This window comes from Catharus ustulatus, chromosome 1 (assembly GCF_009819885.2).
Source record: "Catharus ustulatus isolate bCatUst1 chromosome 1, bCatUst1.pri.v2, whole genome shotgun sequence".
NCBI lineage: Eukaryota > Metazoa > Chordata > Aves > Passeriformes > Turdidae > Catharus > Catharus ustulatus.
The window spans coordinates 165,242,421-165,265,205 of NC_046221.1; the positions used below are offsets into that span (position 1 = coordinate 165,242,421).

Below are 22,785 nucleotides of genomic sequence, written 5' to 3' on the forward strand. Positions count from 1 at the left end.
CGGCCGGGGCAGCCCCGGGAGCGCGACGTCCTCCGGACCTTGCGGTTGGTGAGTGGTTCTGCCGTGGGCTCTTGGCATGGCCCAGCACGGCCACCGGCGCCGTGACAGCGGCACAGAGCGGTGCTGAGCGCGTCCTGGGACTGCCTGCATGCCGTGAGCCATGAGCCAGGAGCCATGAGCCCTGTGCCATGAGCCCTGTGCCATGTGCCGTGCCTGTCCCAGTGGTCCAGCTGCGTGCCATGCCTGTCCCAGTGCCATCCCCGTGCTCTGGCTGCATGCTTTGCCTGTCCTGGTGCCCCCTGATGCCGAGAGCTGTGGGCTGGGTGGGCGTCCCTGGGCCAGAACTCAGTGGCAGCAGTGAGAGAGAAATCATCTTCACTGGGAGTGATCCCACCATGCTGGAGCTGAGGCTCCTGGCGCCTCAGCAGGATGTGCTGGCAAGGGGGTGGCTCGTGGCCACCAACTCCCCAGGTCTCACACGAGGGCTGGCCCTGTCCCCAGGCAGCTGCAGGTCCATGCTGGCCCCTTTCTGTGGCACAGGAGTGACCCTGGTGGCACGAGGGGGTTTGTGGAGTCCCCAGCTCTCCCAGTAACCAAAGCTGGGCTCAGCTGGTGGAACCAGCATTGCTGTGGGGCAGGAATGTGTCGGGGGTCTGTTCGGGCCCAGGGGACTCCGCTGGGACCCACAAGTTTGGGGGGCTCACCCGGCTTGTGAGGGGCTCGCCCGCCGGTTCCCGGTCCTGTTGAGGGGACACTGGAGCATGCGAGGGACCACAGGACCGCGGCGCACTGGCCCCGAGGCCACCCCGGTCCTGCCGTGACCGCATTTCGGGCGCTGGGCTCCCCCGGGGATGGCGTGCTGGTCCCGGTGCCGCGGGCGCGGCGTGGGAACGGCCGGTGCCGGCGGTTCGGCGCCGGGGGGAGCGGGGGGAGCGTCCCCACCCCTGCAGGGGCAAAGGGCGAGGGCGGCGCCGTCGGCATGAGCTGGGAGCGGCCGGGGATGGCAGGACGGGGATGGCAGGATGGGGTGGTGGCACTGCTGGGAATGGGGACAGGGGTGTGTCGCGGCGGGACGCGGCGGGGACGCTGTGTCCGCGCTCACCGCGCTCCTCTCTGTCCCCCAGCCCCGCGAGAAGGGCCGGATGCGCTTCCACAAGCTGCAGAATGTCCAGATCGCCCTCAACTACCTGAAGCATCGGCAGGTGAGGAGGGGGTGGGAGCCCTGGGATGCCCCCGGGGCTGTGCCGCGCTGGCCCGTCCCTGAGCCGCTGCGTCCTGTGCCGCAGGTGAAGCTGGTGAACATCCGGAACGATGACATCGCCGATGGCAATCCCAAACTGACCCTGGGGCTCATCTGGACCATCATCCTCCACTTCCAGGTGAGCCCTGGCGTGGGGACAGCGGTACCGAGGGGCCGGGTCTCCGGGGTGTCCCCAGAGGGGCAGGAGCGGTGTCACTGCCATCTGCCGTGCCCCCGGTGTCGCTGTGCCCGGGCCAGCTTGCAGAGTAACGCCTGTGTCCTGGCAGATCTCGGACATCCAGGTGACCGGGCAGTCGGAGGACATGACGGCCAAGGAGAAGCTGCTGCTGTGGTCGCAGCGCATGGTGGAGGATTACCAGGGCCTGCGCTGCGACAACTTCACCACCAGCTGGCGGGACGGGCGCCTCTTCAACGCCATCATCCACCGGCACAAGTGGGTGCCGCGGGCAGGCGTGGGACACACGGCGGGTGTGGGGTGTGGGGTGTGGGGGTTTGGGGCTGTGTGTGGGGTGTGCTGGTCTGGTGCCTGTGGGGCAGCTGTGCCCGTGCTGTGCTCACCATGGCAGCCCTGCCAATCCCGTGCTCATGGCTCAGCCGTGCCAATCCCGTGCCCATGAGGTGGCCGTGCCCATCCTGTGCTCACCAGGGCGGCCGTGCCAATCCTGTGTCCATGGGGCAGCAGCACCAATTCTCTGCTCCCCACGGTAGCTGTGCCAATCCCGTGCCCATGGCTCAGCTGTGCCAATCCCGTGCTCCCCAGGGCAGCTGTGCCAATCCTGTGCCCATGGCTCAACTGTGCCAATCCTGTGCCCATGGCTCAACTGTGCCAATTCCCTGCTCCCAGGGCAACTGTGCCAATCCCGTGCCCATGGAGCAGCCATGCTAATCCTGTGCCCATGGCTCAGCCGTGCCAATCCCGTGCTCCCCAGGGCAGCTGTGCCAATCCTGTGCCCATGGCTCAGCTGTGCCAATCCTGTGCCCGTGGCTCAGCCGTGCCAATCCTGTGCCTGTGGCTCAGCCGTGCCAATCCCGTGCCCGTGGCTCAGCCATGCCAATCCCCTGCTCCGCAGGGCAGCTGTGCCAATCCTGTGCTCATGGCTCAGCTGTGCCAATCCCGTGCCCATGGGGCAGCAACACCAATCCCGTGCCCATGGCTCAGCCATGCCAATCCTGTGCCCATGGCTCAGCCGTGCCAATCCCCTGCTCCCCAGGGCAGCAGCACCAATCCCGTGCTTCCCAGGGCAGCTGTGCCAATCCTGTGCCCATGGCTCAGCTGTGCCAATCCCGTGCCCATGGGGCAGCAACACCAATTCCCTGCTCCCCAGGGCAGCAGCACCAATCCCCTGCTCCCCAGGGCCGCCGTTCCAGTCCTGCTCGGGGCCTGCTCGCGCTCCTGACAAGCCCTGGCCCATCGCCCTGTGCCGGCGGGGCCGTGCCCGCCGTTGGCATGCCGGGGCGGTGACAGGCAGGTCCCCACGGGTCCTGCTGGGACTGCTGTGTACTTTTGGGGAGAGCAAATCTGTGCAGGTGCCAGGTGGGGGGAGTCACCTGCACCGTGCCAGGTCACAGCTGTGCCAGGCTCTGCCCTGAGGCACTGCCACGCTGACCTTGGCCCCAAAGTGGAGCCCCACAGGGGATTGGGGGTCAGTCCCACAAAAAAAATGGGGTGTCAGCCCCCTGCAGGGTTGGGGTGCCAGCCCTGTGCAATTTTGGGGTGTCAGCCCCGTGCAGGGTTGGGGTGCCCAGTTCACAGCACATGGGGGCTCTGGCTGTGCCAGGGTTCCCGCTGTGAATCCCCAGCTCCTCCTGTCCCTGTTCTGGCTGTGGGGGTCTCCCCTGCCCCCTGCTGTGGGGTGTGGGGTGGCTGGGTAGGGCTACAGGCAGCCCTGGCAGCCCCAGGAAGGTTTTGGGGTCCCCACAGCCCCACTGACCCTTGCTGCCCCCCTCCACAGGCCAATGCTGATCGACATGAGCCGGGTGTACCGCCAGAGCAACCTGGAGAACCTGGACCAGGCCTTCACCGTGGCCGAGCGGGACCTGGGGGTCACGCGGCTGCTGGACCCTGAAGGTGCGGGCTGGGCTGAACTGGGGGGGTCCCTCTGCAGAGCCCCCTCCTCCCCACCCCCCTGACCCCCTCCCTCCATCCCTGCAGACGTGGACGTGGCGCAGCCGGATGAGAAGTCCATCATCACCTACGTGTCCTCGCTGTACGACGCCATGCCCCGCGTGCCCGAGGTGCAGGACGGCGTCAAGGCCAACGTGAGTTGGGGTGCTGGGGGGCCACCGCTGCTGCCACCCCCCTGCGGCGTCACTGCCGGCCCCACACGCGTCCCCTCCCTCCCCAGGAGCTGCAGCTGCGCTGGCAGGAGTACTACGAGGTGGTGACAGGGCTGCTGCAGTGGAGCCGGCAGCACTCGGCGCTCTTCGAGGAGCGGCGCCTCCCGGCCAGCTACGAGGAGATCGAGGTGAGGCCACCGGCGTGGGGACAGGGACAGGGACAGGGCTGGCATGGCATGGGTGTGGGGACAGGGACAGGGCTGGCGTGGACACAGGGACGGGGACAGTGCTGGCCTGGATACAGGAGTGGGCACAGGGACAGGGACAGTGCTGGCATGGCGTGGGTGTGGGGACAGGGACAGTGCTGGCCTGGGATGGACACAGGGATGGACACAGGGACAGTACTGGCCTAGGGACAGGGCTGGCCTGGCATGGGGATGGACACAGGGACAGGGACATTGCTGGCCTGGATACAGGGACGGGGACAGTGCTGGCCTGGATACAGGGGTGGACACAGGGACAGGGACAGTGCTGGCATGGCATGGGTGTGGGGACAGGGACAGTGCTGGCTTGGATACAGGGATAGGGACAGTGCTGGCCTGGGATGGGCACAGGGATGGACACAGGGACAGGGACAGTGCTGGCCTGGATACCGGGATGGACACAGGGACAGGGCTGGCCTGGCATGGGGATGGACACAGGGACAGGGACATTGCTGGCCTGGATACAGGGACGGGGACAGTGCTGGCCTGGATACAGGGGTGGACACAGGGACAGGGACAGTGCTGGCATGGCATGGGTGTGGGGACAGTGCTGGCCTGGACACAGGAGTGGACACAGGGATAGGGACAGTGCTGGCCTGGATACCGGGATGGGCACATGGACGGTGCTGGCCTGGACTCAGGGACCAGGGACAGGGACAGTGCTGGCCTGGATACCGGGATGGACACAGGGACAGGGACAGTGCTGGCCTGGCACAGGGATGGACACAGGGATAGGGACAATGCTGGCCTGGACACAGGGACTGGGACAGTGCTGGCCTGGACACAGGAATGGACACAGGGACAGTGCTGGCCTGAGATGGGCACAGGGACAGGGACAGTGCTGGCATGGCATGGCTGTGGGGACAGGGACAGTACTGGCTTAGATACAGGGATGGACACAGGGACAGTGCTGGCCTGGGATGGGCACAGGGATGGACACAGGGACTGGGACAGTGCTGGCCTGGATACAGGGATGGACACAGGGACAGTGCTGGCCTGGCATGGGGATGGACACAGGGACAGGGACAGTGCTGGCCTGGATACCGGAATGGACACAGGGACAGGGACAGTGCTGGCCTGGCACAGGGATGGACACAGGGATAGGGACAATGCTGGCCTGGACACAGGGACTGGGACAGTGCTGGCCTGGACACAGGAATGGACACAGGGACAGTGCTGGCCTGAGATGGGGACAGGGACAGGGACAGTGCTGGCATGGCATGGCTGTGGGGACAGGGACAGTACTGCTGGCCTGGCACAGGGATGGACACAGGGACAGGGACAGTGCTGGCCTGGATACAGGGGTGGACACAGGGACGGTGCTGGCCTGGACACAGGGACAGGGATAGTACTGGCCTGGCATGGGGGTGGACACAGGGACAGAGACAGGTGTGGGGGCAGGGACAGGGACAGTGCTGGCACAGGGATGACCAGCCCTGGGAGCCACTGATGGCTGGGGCAGTGTGTGGCACAATCCTGGCTGGCCGGTGGCCCCGCTGTGGGTGGCTGATGCCCAGTGAGGGGTGCCAGCCCCGCTGTGGGTGGCTCATGTCCCGTGTGGCAGCCCCCATGGCAGCTGTGCCGTACCATGGGTCACCGTGACACCTGGGTGTGGCACTGAGCCCCCGCCGAGCCAGCCTGGGGCTCTGCAGGGTTTGGGGACCCCGAGCCGTGCCAGAGCCGGGTGTCCCATGGAGGGGGGGCCCTGTGACTCAGCCTGGCTGGCTGTGCCGTGAGTCACCGCTGGCAAACCCGGCACGGCCACTTCCTTCCCTCCGGCCCTGCACACATGGAAAATTGCAGGGGGGGCAGGGCGGGGGCTTGGGGAGGGGGCAGCAGCGGCTCGGGGGGGTTCCCTGCTCAGCTGTGCCCCCCACCCGGCAGATCCTCTGGCGCCAGTTCCTCAAGTTCAAGGAGACGGAGCTGCCGGCTCGGGAGGCCGACAAGAACCGCTCCAAAGTCATCTTCCAGGCGCTGGAGGTACCCGGGGGCTGGGGCGGGGCTGGGGGGGCGGTCCTGGGGGTGCTTGGGGTCCTGGGGGTGCTGGGGGTCCTGGGGGTTTGGGATCCCAAAGGGGTGAGGCCCTGAGGGGGAGATCCTGGGGATCTCGGGGGTCCTGAGTGGCCAGGGGTGTGGAGAAGCTGGGGATGTGTCCCAAGGGGGCTGGGGGGCTCTGGGTGGGTCCCAAGGGGTGCTGGGGGTCCCGAGGGTGCTGGGGGGCTCTGGGTGGATCCCAAGGGGTGCTGGGGGTCCCGGGGGTCCCGGGGCAGTGCCAGGCACACTCTCGGGGCAGGGTGTGACACTCGGGGTGCGCAGGGCACTGTGCAGTTCGGACAGCTGAAGGTGTGGGGTGGGTCCCAAGGTGTGGGGCGGGTCCCGAGGGTCCCGAGGGGTGCCGGGGGTCCCGGGACAGTGCCCGGCACACTCTCGGGGCAGGGTGTGACACTCGGGGTGCACAGGGCGCGGTGCAGTCGGGCCAGCTGAAGGTGCCCCCCGGGTACCACCCTCTGGACGTGGAGAAGGAGTGGGGGCGGCTGCACGTGGCGGTGCTGGAGCGGGAGAAGCTGCTGCGGGCGGAGTTCGAGAGGCGAGTTGGGGGGGCCGGGGGGGGCTGGGCAGGGCCGGGCTGGCATCCACGCCCCCCTCCCGCTGCCAAACCGCGGGGCTGGGCCGGGGTGGGGTGTCCCGGCCCCCCCGAGGGGGAACCACAGCGCTCTGAGTCACCGATCCTGCTGGGAAAGCTCTGCGGCCGCCTCGAGCACGGCACGGCTCGGCTCGGCTCGGCACGGCCGGAGAGGGACGGGGCAGGGTCGGGAACAGTGGGGGTGGAGTGGGGATGGGATTGAGGTTGGAAGTGGAATTGGGGATGGGATGGGGATGGGATGGGGGTAGGGGGAATTGGGAATGAGATGGGGGGCAGGATGGGGGTTGAAATGGATGGAGGGGATTGGGATTGAGAGTGGAATTCGCATGGGAGGTAGGATGGGGGTTGAAATGGGATGGGGAGATCGGGAAGGGGATGGGGAGCAGGACAGGGACCAGGATGTAGCACGGGACAGCCCCCGCGCTGTGCCGGGCCAGGACCCGATGTGGGACAGGGCCAGGACCCGACCCGGGACAGCCCCCGCGCTGTGCCGGGCCAGCACAGCCCTCCTGCCCCCCGGAACCGAGCCGACTGACCTGTCCCTGGTGTCCTCCTGTCCCCGCAGGCTGGAGCGGCTGCAGCGCGTGGTCACCAAGCTGCAGATGGAGTCGGGGCTGTGCGAGGAGCAGCTGAACCAGGCGGATGCTCTGCTGCAGGCAGTGAGTGCCGGTGCCCCGGGGCGGGGGTGGCACCTCACCGTGGTCCCCGTGGCCTCACTGTCGCTGTCCCCGCAGGACATTCGGCTGCTGGCGGCCGGGAAGGCGCCGCAGAAGGCGGCGGAGGTGGAGCGGGACCTGGACAAGGCGGATGCCATGATCCGGCTGCTCTTCAACGACGTGCAGAGCCTCAAGGACGGGCGGCACCCGCAGGGCGAGCAGATGTACCGTCGGTACGGGCACTCTGGGGGTCCCCACGGCGTGTCCCCATGGCCCCAGAGCCCGCCGTGTGCTCCTTGTCTTTCCTTGGCCCCCCCCCGTGCCCCCTAAAGCCCTGCCAGGCCTCCTGTGACCCCCATGCCCTGCTTCTCCCCTGTGACACCTGTACATCCCAAAGCCCCTCGTGTCCCCAAAGCCCCTTGTGTCCCCAAAAGCCCCTTGTGACCCCAAAACCTCCCCAAATTCCCCATGTTTGCTGTACCCCTCTGTGACACCTGTACACCCCAAAGCTCCTCATGACCCCAAAGTCCCCATGTTTGCTGTACCCCCCTTGTGTCCCCAAAGCCCCTCGTGACCCCAAAGCTTCTCATGACCCCAAACTCCCCATGCTCCCTGTACCCCCTTTTACACCCCAAAGCCTCCCATGACCCCAAACCCCCCATGTTTGCTGAACCCCCCTGTACACCCCAAAGCCCCTCCTGGCCCCAAAGTCCCCAAGCTCTCTGTACCCCCTTGTATACCCCAAAGCCCTTTGTGACCCCAAAATCCTCATGTTCAGTGTACCCCCTGTCACCCCTGTACATCCCAAAACACCTCATGACCCCAAAGCCTCCCCAAACTCCCCATGTTTGCTGCACCCCCCTGTGACACCTGTACACCCCAAAGCCCCTCGTGTCCCCAAAGCCCCTTGTGACTCCAAAACCTCCCCAAACTCCCCATGTTTGCTGTACCCCCCTGTGACACCTGTACACCCCAAAGCTCCTCATGACCCCAAAATTGCCACGTTCAGTGTATCCCCATCACCCCTGTACACCCCCAAAGCTCCTCATGACCCCAAAGTCCCCATGTTTGCTGTACCCCGCTTGTGTCTCCAAAGCCCCTCGTGACCCCAAAGCTTCTCATGACCCCAAACTCCCCATGCTCCCTGTACCCCCTTTTACACCCCAAAGCCTCCCATGTCCCCAAACCCCCCATGTTTGCTGAACCCCTCTGTACACCCCAAAGCCCCTCGTGCCCCCAAAGTCCCCATGCTCTCTGTACCCCCTTGTATACCCCAAAGCTCCTTGTGACCCCAAAATCCTCATGTTCAGTGTACCCCCCGTCACCCCTGTACATCCCAAAACACCTCATGTCCCCAAAGCCTCCCATGACCCCAAACTCCCCATGCTCCCTGTACCCCCCTGTACACCCCAAAGCCCCTCGTGTCCCCAAAGTCCCCATGTTTGCTGTACCCCCCTTGTGACCCCAAAGCTTCTCGTGACCCCAAACTACTCATGCTCCCTGTACCCCCTTTTACACCCCAAACCCCCTCAGGTCTCCAAAGTCCCCATGCCCCCTGTGACCCCTGTACACCCCAAAGTCCCTCATGTCCCCAAAGCCTCCCATGTCCCCAAACTCTCCATGCTCCCTGTACCCCCCTGTACACCCCAAAGCTCCTCATGACCCCAAAGTCCCCATGTTTGCTGTACCCCCCTGGTGCCCCCAAAGCCCCTCGTGTCCCCAAAGCCCTTCGTGTCCCCAAACCCCACATGTTTGCTGTACCCCCCTGTGACACCTGTACACCCCAAAGCTCCTCATGACCCCAAAGTCCCCATGCTCCCTGTACCCCCTTTTACACCCCAAAGCCCCTCATGTCCCCAAATCCCCCATGTTTGCTGAGCCCCTCTGTACACCCCAAAGCCCCTGGTGTCCCCAAAGCCCCTGGTGCCCCCGCTGACAGTCCCCTCCCGCAGCGTGTACCGCCTCCACGAGCGCCTGGTGTCCATCCGCACCGAGTACAACCTGCGCCTCAAGTCGGGGGCGCCGGTGACAGCGGGGCCGGCGGTGACAGCGGGGACAGCCGTGACCGTGACCTCGGCCCAGCGGCGGCCGGAGCCGGACGAGGCCCCGCTGCGCTACCTGCAGGAGCTGCTGGCCTGGGTGGAGGAGAACCAGCGGCGAGTGGCCACGGCCGAGTGGGGCGCGGACCTGCCCACCGTGGAGACGCACCTGGGCGCTCACCGCGGGCTGCACCGCGCCATCGAGGAGTTCCGGGCCAAGGTGGAGCGGGCACGGGCTGACGAGGTGAGAGCCAGGGGCGTGGGGAGGCCCTGGGGCTGGGGGGGGTGAGGTGAGACCCTGCAGGGTGCTGGGGATCCCCAGATCCTGGGGATAACGAGGTGAGACCCTGCAGGGTTCTGGGGATCCCCAGATCCTGGGGATAACGAGGTGAGACCCTGCAGGGTTCTGGGGATCCCAGGGACCTGGGAGTCCTCTGGGGCTGTTCCCACCCTGCTTCGAGGGTCCCCCTGGTGCTGTCCCCTCCCCTGCTCCTGAGCATTTCCTGTGGGGCTGCCTCTGCTCTGTCCCTGAAGCACATGGCCACCCCTCTTTCTGCTCCGGGGGTCCCCAGGGCTCACCCGCTGTTCTGGCAGGGTTGGGGGATGGTTTGGGGACAGTTTGGCCCCCCTTACCCCCCACCCCCCAACTGTGCCCTTGCTCTGGAGCCCCCTGGGAGGATGGGGGGCACCGAGGGAATCCCCCAATCCCCCTGCCCTCCCCACGAGACCCCCCTGTGGGGTGCAGGGGGCTGCTGGGGCGGGGGTCCCGGCACTGACGGTGTGTCTCCCCCAGAGCCAGCTGTCCCCCGGCCCCGTGGGCGCGTACCGGGAGGGTCTAGGCAAGCTGGAGCTGCAGTACGCCAAGCTGCTGGTGAGGGCTGCGGGCGGGGCAGAAACAGGGGGTAAACGTGAGGCTGGGGGGCTGCTGGGGGGTGGACATGAGGGGAGGGGGTGTGGGACGTGAGGTGGGGTGTGATTTGGGGGGGTTTGACAGGGGAGGGACGTGCTGAAGGGAGGAGGGTGTGACAGGAGGGGGGACAGTGGTAGGGGGGTGATGGTGTGGGAGGGGGATGGGGGGTGTGGGGGGGCTGTGGGGAGGAGGATGGGGGGGCTGTGGGGATGAGGTTTTGGGGGTGTGGGGAGGAGGATGCAGGACATGGGAAGGAGGATGGAGGGGCTGTGGGGATGAAGGTGTGGGGGCTGTGAGGAGGAGGAGGATGGGGGGCTGTGGGGATGAAGGTGTGGCGGCTGTGAGGAGGAGGAGGATGGGGTGCTGTGAGGAGGAGGATGGGGGGCTGTGGGGATGAAGGTGTAGAGGCTGTAAGGAGGAGGATGGGGGGGCTGTGAGGAGGAGGATGGGGGGCTGTAGGGATGAGGATGGGGAGACTGTGAGGGTGAGGATGTGGGGGGGGTGGGGATGAAGGTGAGGGGTGTGGGAGCACGGTGAGGGCACAGCAAACACCCCCCGTGCCTGCCCAGAACTCCTCCAAGTCCCGGCTGCGGCACCTGGAAAGCCTGCACGGCTTCGTCAGCGCCGCCACCAAGGAGCTGCTGTGGCTGAGCGAGCGCGAGGAGGAGGAGGTGGCCTTCGACTGGAGCCACAACAACCCCGCCATGGCCGCCAAGAAGGAGAGCTACTCGGTACGGGCACGGACACAGGGATGGACACAGGGATGGACATGGGGACACGGGGATGGACACAGGATGGACACAGGGATGGGCATGGGGATGGACATGGGGATGGACACAGACACCGATATGGCCACAGGGATGGACATGGACACAGACATGGGCACAGGGATGGGCACGGATGCGGGGATGGACACGGATGCACGGATGTGCCATCCTCCCACACCTGTGCCATCCCCACACACATAAACACACACCTGTGTGACCTCCTCCCTGCACACCTGTGACCCCCAGGCGCTGATGCGGGAGCTGGAGCTGCGCGAGCGGCGGATCCAGGAGCTGCAGAGCTCGGGGGAGCGGCTGCTGCGGGAGGAGCACCCGGGGGCGCAGACTCTGGAGGTGGCTGGGGGCTGCTGGGATGGAAGGGCTGAGGGGTCTGGGGGCTCTAGGGGGCTGCAGGGATGGGGGGATGAGGGGTCTGGAGGCTCTGGGGGGATCTGGGGGTCTCTGTGACCTTGGGGGACCTGAAGGGGCTGGGACAATCTGAGGGGTCCTGGTGGGTTGGGGAGGGGGCTCAGGAGGGTCTGGGGAGGAGGTCAGCGGTGTGGGGGCAGGGGGCACTGGGGGAGGTCACTGGTGTGGCTGCCTGTAGTGTACCTGTGCAGATGTGGGTGCAAGTGAGGGGGCAGGTGAGGTGTGGGTCAGGTGTGGGTGTGTGCGCTCCTATGCAGGTGTGTGTGCAGGTGAGAGTGTGCACAGCCATACCTGTTCAGGTGTGGGTGCAGCTCAGGTGAGGGTCAGGTGAGGGTCAAGTGAGGGTGTACACACCCATACCTGTGCAGGTGTGGGTGCAGCTGAGGGGACAGGTGAGGTGTGGATGGAGGTGTGGGTTTGTGTACCTGTACCTGTTCAGGTGTGGGTCAGGCGAGGGTGTGCACACCTGAGCAGGTGTGTGTGCAGGTGTGGGTGAGGTGAGGGTGTGTGCACACCTGTGCAGCTGTAGGTGCAGGTGTGTGTGCAGGTGTGTTGTGCACACCTGTGCAGCTGTAGGTGCAGGTGTATGTGCAGGTGAGGGTGTGTGCACACCTGTGCAGCTGTAGGTGCAGGTGAGGGTTTGTGCACACCTGTGCAGGTGCCCTGGGTGTGTGCACACCTGTGCAGGTGCCCTGGGTTTGTGCACACCTGTGCAGGTGAGGGTGTGTGCACACCTGTGCAGCTGTAGGTGCAGGTGTGTGTGCAGGTGAGGGTTTGTGCACACCTGTGCAGGTGTGGGTGTGTGCACACCTGTGCAGGTGTGTGTGCAGGTGAGGGTGTGCACACCTGTGCAGGTGCCCTGGGTGCCAGCCTCGCTGTCCCCACCCCCCAGGCGTTCCTGGCCGCGCTGCAGACGCAGTGGAGCTGGATGCTGCAGCTCTGCTGCTGCATCGAGACGCACCTGAAGGAGAACACCAACTACTTCCAGGTATGGGGGGTGCCAGAGAGGGGCTGGGGGCGGGATCCACCTGCTGATCCCCCTGTGACCCCGTGTGACCCCGTGTGACCCCTGTGACCCCGCTCCCCCCAGTTCTTCTCCGAGGTGCACGAGGCCGAGGAGCTGCTGCGGAAGACGGAGGAGACGATGCGGCGCAAGTTCAGCTGCGACCGCGGCACCACGGCCACGCGCCTGGAGGACCTGCTGCAGGACCTGGCGGTGAGACCCCCGGCAGGACCCCCACAGTGACCCCCACAGTGACCCCCAGACCCCACAGTGACCCCCAGACCCCACAGTGACCCCCACAGTGACCCCAGACCCCGGGGATTTCTCTCCAGAGTGACCCTGCTGTGTGACTTTGTAGTGAGGGCAAGTGGGACCCCAGGGGGGGCTGCCCGAGTGGAGCCCCCCAAGATCCTCAGGGTGACACCTGCAGGGTGACCCCAGCCCCAGGATGACCCCAGCCCCCTGCAGCCCCCAGGGTGACCCCCAAAATCAGTGCCACAGCAGCCCCTGAGGGGTCCAGCTGCAGAGAGCTGGGGTGACCCCAAGGCATCCATTGCTGACACAGACTGGGGTGACCCCCCCTGCCTCCCCTCCCCAAGCTCTTGGGACCCCCCCAAAATTCCCAAGAGCTCCCCAAACCTTCGGGACCTCCTGATATTCCTGAGCTCTCTCAAAAAAATTCTGATGCCACCACGGACCCCCCCCGAATGCTGAGGTGCCCTGCTCGTGCCCCCACAGGAGCAGAAGGAGCAGCTGGCGGAGCTGGGGGCGCAGCTGGGGGGTCTCTCCCGCCGTGCCAGGACCATCGTGCAGCTGAAGCCCCGTAGCCCCTCGACCCCCCTGCAGGGCCGGCCCCCCATCCAGGCCGTGTGCGACTACAAACAGATGGAGGTGTGGAGGACATGGGGGTGTGGGGGGACTGGGGGATGTGGGGGGGAACTGGGGGATGTGGGGGGGAATTGGGGGATATGGGGGGACTGGGGATGTGGGGGTCACTGGGGAGTGTAGGGGACACTGGGGGAGTGTGGGGGACACTGGGGATGTGGGGGGACACTGGGCCATGTGGGAGAGGCACAGGGGGACACTGGGCCATGTGGACAAGGCCCAGGGGGACACTGGGCAATCGGGGGGGATACTGGGGATGTGGGGGCACTGGGGAGTGTGGGGGGCACTGGGGAGTGTGGGAGAGGCACAGGGGGACACTGGGGACTATGGGGACACACTGGGCCATGTAGGGGACACTGGGCTGTGTGGACGAGGCCCAGGGGGACACTAGGGACTATGGGGACACTCTGGGCCATGTGGGGGACACTGTACCGTGTCTCTGAGCCCCGGGGGCCCACACCCACGCCGCCCCGCAGGTGACGCTGCACAAGAACGACACGTGTGCCCTGCTGAGCCACGCGCAGCCCCAGCAGTGGCGGGTGCAGAGCCCCGCGGGCGCCGAGGCCGTGGTGCCCTCGGTCTGCTTCCTCCTGCCGCCCCCCAACAAGGAGGCTCTGGACGCCGTGCACAGGTGGGACGCTGACCCTGCACCCCCCTTGTCCCCCCCGTGTCCCCCCCGGTCTGACCACGTGTCCCCGCAGGCTGGAGAGCGTGCACCAGCAGCTGCAGGGGCTGTGGCAGCAGCTGCACCGGGACCTGCGCAGCCTCCGCGCCTGGCAGTGCCTGACCCGCGACATGCAGCAGATCCAGTCCTGGACGCACGTCACGGTCGGTTCCTGGGGGTGAACTGTCTGTCTTGTGTCTAGTGGCTCTTTGAGCAGCACCTGAGAGTGCTGATAATGATCAGCGAACTCTCAGCAGCTCACATCAGCCTGCAGGGAAAGACCAGAGGGCCTCACGCGACAGAATTTTTATTTCAGGACAGGGTGGTCCAGCAGGAATCCCCAGAGACAAAGGGGAGACAGTCGTATTTATAGGTTCAGGGAGGATTGAAATTACAACCACTGAGCCATCCTGGTGTCCCTGTGGTGTCCCCGTGGTGTCCCAGGGCACTGAGCCATCCCTGTGGTGTCCCCATAGAAAGTTACAGAAAGTTACAGAAAGTTATAGAAAGTTATAGAAAGTTATAGAAAGTTATAGAAAGTTATAGAAAGAACAGCATCCAATCTAAGTCCAAAGTTCCACAGGTGCACTGACCAATTACACAAACTAATTTCTAACCAATTATCTTCCAAGGTGATAGGAGAGTGACCAAATTCTTAAGGAATTCAGCTCACCCTTGGTATCTAGGAGACCTTATCTATTAAACTGCATGCCAGGGGCCAGGGGCAGAAAATTTGGGGGGAATTGTGTCACCCACACCTGGGGGTCCCAGCGTGGCTCGGGGTGGTCCCAGGGCTCCCCACGGGGGCTGACGTGGCCGTGCCCCCCCAAGTTCCGCACGCTGCCGGCCGAGGAGACGCGCCAGGTGCTGGCCAGCCTGGAGAGGCACTACCAGGAGTTCCTGCGGGACAGCCAGGACGCGCAGAGCTTCCAGCCCGACGAGCGGCGCCAGCTGGAGCGCGACTACAACGCCTGCACCCACAAGTACGAGCTGCTGCTGCGCAGCCACGAGAAAGGTGCGTGTGCCCTCTGCTCTGGGGGGTGGCTGTCACCAAGGTGTCCCCTCTGCTCTGGGGGTGGCTGTCACCGAGGTGTCCCCTCCTGCCTGCTCTGGGGGGTGGCTGTCACCGAGGTGTCCCCTCTGCTCTGGGGGTGGCTGTGACTGAGGTGTCCCTAGGGTGCTGAGCTATCCCAGTGTCCCTGTGGTGTCCCCAAGGTGCTGAGCTGTCCCAGTGTCCCTGCGGTGTCCCTGTGGTGTCCCCATGGTGTCCCCAGGCACTGAGTTGTCCCTCCCCCCTCCCTTCAGTGTCCCCATGGTGTCCCCATGAGGTCTCCAGGACCTGAGCTGTTCTGGTGTCCCCACGGTGTCCCCGTGGTGTCCCCGGGCACTGAGCCGTCCTGGTGTCCCTGTGGTGTCCCCATGGTGTCCCCGGGCACTGAGCCGTCCTGGTGTCCCCATGGTGTCCCTGCAGTGTCCTTGGGCACTGACCCATCCTGGTGTCCCTGCAGTGTCCCCATGGTGTCCTTGGGCACTGACCCATCCTGGTGTCCCCGCGGTGTCCCAGGGCACTGAGCCATTCTGGTATCTCCGTGGTGTCCCCACGGTGTCCCCGCGGTGTCCCCAGGCACTGAGCCATTCTGGTGTCCCCGTGGTGTCCCTGCGGTGTCCCCATGGTGTCCCTGCAGTGTCCTTGGGCACTGACCCATCCTGGTGTCCCCGCGGTGTCCCCATGGTGTCCCTGGGCACTGAGCCATCCTGGTGTCCCCGTGGTGTCCCCACGGTGTCCCCGCGGTGTCCCCGGGCACTGAGCCGTCCTGGTGTCCCCGCGGTGTCCCCACGGTGTCCCTGTGGTGTCCCCAGGCACTGAGCCATCCTGGTGTCCCCGCGGTGTCCCCAGGCACTGAGCCATCCTGGTGTCCCCGTGGTGTCCCCGCGGTGTCCCTGGGCACTGAGCTGTCCTGGTGTCCCTGCGGTGTCCCCATGGTGTCCCTGGGCACTGACCCATCCTGGTGTCCCCACGGTGTCCCCGCGGTGTCCCCAGGCACTGAGCCATTCTGGTATCTCCGTGGTGTCCCCGCGGCGTCCCTGCGCTGTCCCTGTGCTGTCCCCAGGCACTGAGCCGTCCTGGTGTCCCCGTGGTGTCCCCAGGCACTGAGCTGTTCTGGTGTCCCCGTGGTGTCCCCAGGCACTGAGCTGTTCTGGGGTCCCTGTGGTGTCCCCACGTTGTCCTCGCAGTGTCCCCGGGCACTGAGCCATTCTCGTGTCCCTGTTGTGTCCCCACGGTGTCCCTGCACTGTCCCTGCACTGTCCCCGCGCTGTCCCTAGGCACTGAGCCGTCCCCCCTCCCCGCAGGCGAGCAGGACGAGTCCCTGTGCAGGAGCTACATCTCGCAGCTGAAGGACATCCGGCTGCAGCTGGAGAGCTGCGAGAGCCGCACCGTGCATCGCCTGCGCCTGCCCCTCGAGGCCGACCCCCTGCGCGAGTGCGCGCAGCGCCAGGCTGAGCAGCAGGTGTGTGACGCGTGTGTGACACCCGTGACGTGTGTGTGACACGCGTGTGATGCACGTGTGACAGGTGTGAGATGTGGGTCACATGTGAGTGAGGTGTGTGTGACACCTGTAACATGTGTGTGACATGTGTGATGCATGTGTGATGTATATGTGACACGTGTGTGACACCTGAGTTATATGTGTGACACGTGAGATGTATGTGACACATGAGTGATGCATATGTGAGATGTGTGTGACATCTCTTTGACATGTGTGTGACACGTATGTGACACGCATGTGACACACATGTGACGTGTGTGTGACACACATGTGACGTGTGTGACGTGTGTGATGCGTGTGTGATACCTCTATGATGTGTGTGATGGGGGTGTGACACGTGTGATGCATGTGTGATACGTGTGTGATGTGTGTGACGTGTGTGACACCCGTGTGACACCTCTATGATGTGTGTGACACTTGTGTGATGTGTGTGACGTGTGTGATGCATGTGTGACGTGTGACTTGTGTGTGACATCTGTGTGACACTTGTATTGTGTGTGATGCGTGTGATACGTGTGACATGCTGTGACACCTGTGTGACACATGTGACACCTCTATGTGTGCAACACGTGTGTAACACCCGTTTGATATATGTGTGACATGGATGTGACACGTGTGAGGCATGTGACGCGGGTGTGATACCTGTGTGACGTGTGTGTGACACCTGTTTGACACGTGTGTGACACCTGTGTGATGTGTGTGACACACATGTGACACCTGTTTGACACCTGTGTGACATGCCTGTGATGTGTGTGACTCGTGATGAGTGTGATGCGTGTGTGACACTTATGTGTGATACACCTGTGACACCTGTGTGACACCTGTGTGTGACACACCTGTTACACGTGTGTGACATGTGTGTGACACCTGCAGTGCACACAGATGGCACGTCCGTGCCAGGCTGGCCCTGGGGCAGTGGTGTGGGCTGGAAAAGCCCTCAGAGCCCACTGAGTCCCTCCCAGCACTGCCAAGGCCACCCCTGACCGTGTCCCCAAGTGCCACCTCCCCATGGCTGTAAAACCTCCCAGGGTGGCACTGCCCCTGCCCTGGGCAGCTGCACCGGGGCTGCACAGCGTTTTCCAGAAGTTTCCAAATGTTCCTCCTGAACTCCCCAGGGGTGGCGCTGCCCCTGCCCTGGGCTGCACAGCGTTTTCCAGAACATTCCCAATATCCCTCCTGCCCCCTGCCCAGGGCTGCACCCGTTTCCCAGGAGTTTTTCCCCAATATCCCTGCAGGGATGGGCTGCAGAGCCTCCCCCTGCCGTGCCCCTCCGAGAGGGGGCAGCGCTCGGTGGGGCACAGACTGAGGGGCTCCTTCCCTGCAGCAAACGCACCTGGAGCTGGAGGGCATCCAGAAGAACCTGAACAAGGTCAGCGAGAAGACGGAGCAGGTGCTGGCGCAGCCGGAGCAGGCGAGCTCGGCGCCCGTGCTGCGCTCCGAGCTGGAGGTGACCCTGCGGAAGATGGAGCAGGTGTACAGCCTGTCCAGCATCTACCTGGAGAAGTGAGTGCCCCTGGCACCGACCCCGGGCTGGCAACGAGCCCGGGCAGCTGGGAGCCCGTGGGGAGGCTGGGGAGAGCCAGCACGGCTTTGCCTTTCCTCTCTTTCCCTCTTCTTCCTTCTTTTCCCTTCTTTTCCCCTTTCTCTTCCCTGCTGTGTGGGGCTGCTCTTGCTGAGCTGTCCCACTCCCACCCTGATTCCGTCCCACTCCCACCCTGATCCCATCCTGCTCCCGTTCCACTCCTGTCCCAATCCTGCTCCTGTCCCACTCCCATCCTGATCCTGACGAATCTGTCCCATTCCCATCCCGCTCCTGCTCCTGGCTAATCTGTCCTGCTCCCATCCCACTCCTGCTCCAATCCTGATCCCATCCCACTCCCACCCTGCTCCTGTCCTGCTTCCATCCCTCTCCTGATCCTGGCTAATCTGTCCTACTCCCATCCTGTTCCCATCCTGCTCCAATCCCACTCTAATCCTGCTCCCATCCCATTCTCACCCCACTCCTGCTCCCATCCCACTCCCACCCTGCTCCCGTCCCGCTCCCATCCTGCCCCTGGCTAATCCATCCTACTCCGCTCCCATCCTGATCCCGTCCCAATCCCATGCTGCTCCTGGCTAATCCGTCCTGCTTCCATCCCACTCCCACCCCGCTCCTGCTCCTGTCCCGCTCCCATCCTGCTCCTCTCCTACTTCCATCCCGCTCCCACCACACTCCTGCTCCTATCCCACTCACATCCTGCTAATCCATTCCACTCCCATCCCACTCCTGCTCCCGGCTAATCCGTCTCACTCCACTCCCATCCCTCTCCCATCCCGCTAATCTGTCCCCCTCCCACCACACTCCCATCCCTCTTCCATCCCACTCCCATCTCTCTCCCACTCCCATCCTACTCCTGCTCCCATTCCTTTCCCTCTCCTACCCCACTCCCATCCTGCTCCCATCCCACTTCCATCCTACTCCTGCTCCCATTCCTTTTCCACCCCACTCCCATCCCACTCCCACCCCACTCCCATCCCACTCCCACCCCACTCCCATCCCACTCCCTCTCCCATCCCACTCCCATCCCTCTCCCATCCCGCTCCCACTCCCATCCCGCTCCCACTCCCATCCCTCTCCCACTCCCATCCCGCTCCCACTCCCATCCTGCTCCCACACCACTCCCATCCCACTCCCATCTGTCTCCCACTCCCATCCTGCTCCTATCCCACTCCCACCCCACTCCCATCCCACTCCCACCGCTCTCCCGCTCCGGCTGACGCCCTCCCCGTGCTGCAGGCTCAAGACCATCGGGCTGGTGATCCGCAGCACGCAGGGGGCCGAGGAGCTGCTCCGCAAGTACGAGGAGCAGCTGAAGGACGTGCAGGCGGTGCCGGCTGACCTGGCCGAGCTGGAGGCCAGCAAGGCTGAGCTGAAGGTACCAGCGGCTCTGGGGTGCTCGGGGCAGCCGGGGGGGCGGCTGGGGGACACCGTGGCCAGCCCTGACCGGTGCCCATGTGCCACAGCGGCTGCGAGCCGAGGCCGAGAGCCACCAGCCCTTCTTCAGCACACTGGAGACCGACCTGGGCAAGGCCAAGGACGTGAACGAGCGCATGGTGCGCGGGCACAGCGAGCGCGACGTGGACCTGGAGCGCTACCGGGAGCGCGTGCAGCAGCTGCTGGAGCGCTGGCAGGCCGTGCTGGGCCAGGCCGACCTGCGCCAGCGCGAGCTGGACCAGCTGGGCCGCCAGCTGCGCTACTACCGGCAGAGCTGCGACGCGCTGCGCCAGTGGATCCGCGACGCCCGGCAGCGCCAGGAGGCCATCCAGGCCGTGCCCATCACCGACAGCCAGGCTGTGCGCCAGCAGCTGCTGCAGGAGAAGGTGCTGCTGGCCCTGGGGCTGGGGGGCTCCTGGGCATCCCCAGTGGGCAAGGGGGGCTCCTGGGCATCCCCAGTGGGGCAAGGGGGGCTCCTGGGCATCCTGAGTGGGGCAAGGGGGGCTCCAGGGCATCCCCAGTGGGCAAGGAGGGCTCCTGGGCATCCCCAGTGGGGCAAGGGGTGCTCCAGGGCATCTACAGCAGGGTGAGGGGTGTGCCTGGGCATCCCCAGTGGGTGAGGGGGCTCCTGAGCCTCTTTAATGGGGCAAGGGAGACTCCTGGGCATCCCCAGTGGGCAAGGGGGGCTCCTGGGCATTCCCAGCAGGGTGAGAGGTATGCCTGGGCATCCCAAGTGGGGCAAGGGGTGCTTCCAGCCATTCCCAGTGGTGGAAGGGGTGCTCCTGGGCATCCCCAGTGGGCAAGAGGGGCTCCTGGACATCCTCAGTGGGCAAGGGGTGCTTCTGGGCATCCCCAGCAGGGTGAGGGGTGAGCCTGGACATCCTCAGTGGGCAAGAGGGGCTCCTGGGCATCCCCAGCAGGACAAGGGGTGCTCTTGGCTATCTCTGGCTGTGCCACCGCAAAGGATCACCTGGCCATCCCCAGCAGAGTCCAGGGTGCCCCTGCCCATCTCTTTCTATGGCAGTGAGGGGAGTCCCCGGTGGTCTCCAGCCATGGCACGCTGAGTGTCATTCTTGGGTGGCTGCAGCAGGAGGGGGACCCTTCCTGGCCATGGCACCACCATGGTGGGTGCTCTCAGCCATCCCCAGAGGGATGGGGGGTGCTCCTGACCGTTGTTGGCAGCAGGGTGAGGGGTTCTCCTGGCCGTTCCTAGCCATGGCAGGGCAAGTGTTGCTCCTGGCCATCCCTGGGGTGAGGTGTGCTCCTGTGTGGCTGTGGGGTGCCTGGGCTCACCCCCTCGTGTCTCCCCAGAAACTGCTGGAGGAGTGTGAGCAGCACAAGGACAAGGTGGAGGAGTGCCAGCGCTACGCCAAGCAATACATCGATGCCATCAAGGTGTGCCCACAGCCGGGGGGCCGGGCTGGGTGTGGGGCTGGGGAGGCAGCACCGTGGCTGAGGGGCTCGTGGCTCGTAGCAGAGCTTTGATCACTCTCTCCTGGTCAGGACTACGAGCTGCAGCTGGTGAGCTTCAAGGCACAGGTGGAGCCGGTGGCATCGCCGGCCAAGAAGCCCAAAGTGCAGTCGGCGTCGGACAGCATCATCCAGGAGGTGAGGAGGAGTCTCCCTGTCCCGGGGGGGTCTGGCTGCCCCTGGCCCGGGGTGTCCTGCAGCTCCTGGGGTGCGGCTGCTCACTGAAGGGGTGAACGTGGGGGTGCAGCCCCATCTCTGCCGGGGTGGCGGCGGGCCGTGGGCGAGCTCCCCTCCCTCCTGCTGACCCCCTGTCCCCACAGTACGTGGACCTGCGGACGCAGTTCAGTGAGCTGACCACGCTCACCACCCAGTACATCAAGTTCATCACCGAGACGCTGCGGCGGCTGGAGGACGAGGAGGTAGGAGGGGGTGCAGGGCGGCATGGCCGGCTGTGTGACCAAAAAGGAATGTGGTTCATGGGGTCTGAACTGGCCCAATCACTAATGCCAGCCTGTGGCCATGGCTCCAGCCCCATCACTGACACTGGCCCATGGCTGTGACTCCAGCCCCATCACTAACACTGGCCGTGGCTGTGACTCCAGCCCCATCACTGACACTGGCCCATGGCTGTGACTCCAGCCCCATCATTGACACTGGCCCATGGCCATGGCTCCAGCCCCAACGCTGACAGTGACCCATGGCTCTGACTCCAGCCCTGGCCCCATCATTAACATTGGCCCATGGCTGAGACTCCAACCCCATGACTAACACTGGCCCATGGCTGTGACTCCAGCCCCATGACTAACACTGGCCCATGGCTGTGACTCCAGCCCCATGACTAGCACTGGCCCACAGCCATGACTCCAGCCCCATCACTAACACTGTGACTCCAGCCTCATCATTGACACTGGCCCATGGCTGTGACTCCAGCCCCAGTGCTGACACTGGCCCATGGCTGTGACTCCAGCCCCAGTGCTGACACTGGCCCATGGCTGTGACTCCAGCCCCATGACTCACACTGGCCCATGGCCGTGACTCCAGCCCCATGACTAACACTGGCCCATGGCTGTGACTCCAGCCCCATCCCTAACACTGGCCCATGGCTGTCACTCCAGCCCCATCCCTAACACTGGCCCGCAGCCATGACTCTATCACTAACACTAGCCCACTAGCTCCTGCTCCCTGCTGGGCTCCTGGGAGCGAGGCTGCTGGCTCTGCTCACAGTGGCTCTCCGAACCAGCTGGCTGTGGGCACCGGGGGCTCTGGTGTGACTGGTGGTAGGAGGCACTTCCCAGATACACGTGGTGCAGTCAGCACCTGCCTGCGCATGCTGCTGTGCTGGGTGCTGGCCAGCGGGGTCTGGCGTGGGGTAACCTCTCTAACTCTTGGTTTCTGCCCTTGGAGCCGCTTTGCCAGTGCTTTATCTTGGGGAATATTTGTGTTGGTGGGGATCTAATGGAGGGTAAAAAACCAGGATGACTCTGGCAGCCGTGCACCAGGTACTCACTCTGCGCATGCCTTCTCCTCATGGCACCCTCCGCCTCCCCCACGCCTCACCCTCTCCTCCTCGCCCTCCTCTTCGTCTCTTCTGCTCCGGGACCAGGGGTCCGGTGTGGGGTCTGGCTCTCCTGCATGCGCTGCCTGTGCCCGGGCCCTGCGGAGCGTGCGGCTGCCTCGCTCACGGTGCATGCGGCACGGCCCCAAGCCAGGCGCCAGCTGCGTTGGCCCTTTGGCAGACCCTGCTCCCAGCTGCCTGGAGAGGGCTGGGAGGGGTTAGAACCAGCTGAACTGCTCTCTCCTGTTGAGGCTTTCCGGGCAGGGAAGGCTCTGCTGGCACCGCCCTCGCACCACTGCCCTCTGCTCCGTCTCTCTCCTTTGCCCGTGGCAGGGGCTGTCTGTGCCAGCCCCCTGGCAGGGGAGGCCATGGTGGTGATGTGCACGCTGCTCGCATCGTCGTCATCGCTTGGGCTCCGCTCGCTCTCTGTCCCTTCTCTCTG

The 22,785-nt window shown here is 64.9% G+C and overlaps 2 protein-coding genes across 2 annotated transcripts in view; both read left to right on the forward strand.

Annotated features, from left to right (window-relative positions):
- LOC116999522 (NAD(P)(+)--arginine ADP-ribosyltransferase 2-like) overlaps positions 1–22,785 on the forward strand; it is a 703,496-nt gene that overhangs the window by 512,626 nt on the left and 168,085 nt on the right. The gene's annotated exons all lie outside the window — the stretch shown is intronic.
- The window catches only part of PLEC (plectin), an 81,306-nt gene that overhangs the window by 15,038 nt on the left and 43,483 nt on the right, over positions 1–22,785 (forward strand). The window contains exons 4-30 of the mRNA XM_033065837.1: positions 1,125–1,202; positions 1,287–1,379; positions 1,528–1,694; positions 3,214–3,329; positions 3,414–3,520; positions 3,607–3,726; positions 5,686–5,781; positions 6,261–6,388; positions 7,011–7,104; positions 7,180–7,334; positions 9,054–9,384; positions 9,934–10,011; positions 10,620–10,781; positions 11,064–11,168; positions 12,136–12,231; positions 12,334–12,459; positions 12,985–13,137; positions 13,608–13,762; positions 13,833–13,959; positions 14,627–14,810; positions 16,148–16,305; positions 17,669–17,847; positions 19,121–19,259; positions 19,348–19,704; positions 20,630–20,713; positions 20,822–20,926; positions 21,109–21,207. Of these exons, the coding sequence (XP_032921728.1) occupies positions 1,125–1,202; positions 1,287–1,379; positions 1,528–1,694; positions 3,214–3,329; positions 3,414–3,520; positions 3,607–3,726; positions 5,686–5,781; positions 6,261–6,388; positions 7,011–7,104; positions 7,180–7,334; positions 9,054–9,384; positions 9,934–10,011; positions 10,620–10,781; positions 11,064–11,168; positions 12,136–12,231; positions 12,334–12,459; positions 12,985–13,137; positions 13,608–13,762; positions 13,833–13,959; positions 14,627–14,810; positions 16,148–16,305; positions 17,669–17,847; positions 19,121–19,259; positions 19,348–19,704; positions 20,630–20,713; positions 20,822–20,926; positions 21,109–21,207 (3,792 nt within the window). The remainder of the gene's footprint in view (positions 1–1,124; positions 1,203–1,286; positions 1,380–1,527; positions 1,695–3,213; positions 3,330–3,413; positions 3,521–3,606; positions 3,727–5,685; positions 5,782–6,260; positions 6,389–7,010; positions 7,105–7,179; positions 7,335–9,053; positions 9,385–9,933; positions 10,012–10,619; positions 10,782–11,063; positions 11,169–12,135; positions 12,232–12,333; positions 12,460–12,984; positions 13,138–13,607; positions 13,763–13,832; positions 13,960–14,626; positions 14,811–16,147; positions 16,306–17,668; positions 17,848–19,120; positions 19,260–19,347; positions 19,705–20,629; positions 20,714–20,821; positions 20,927–21,108; positions 21,208–22,785) is intronic.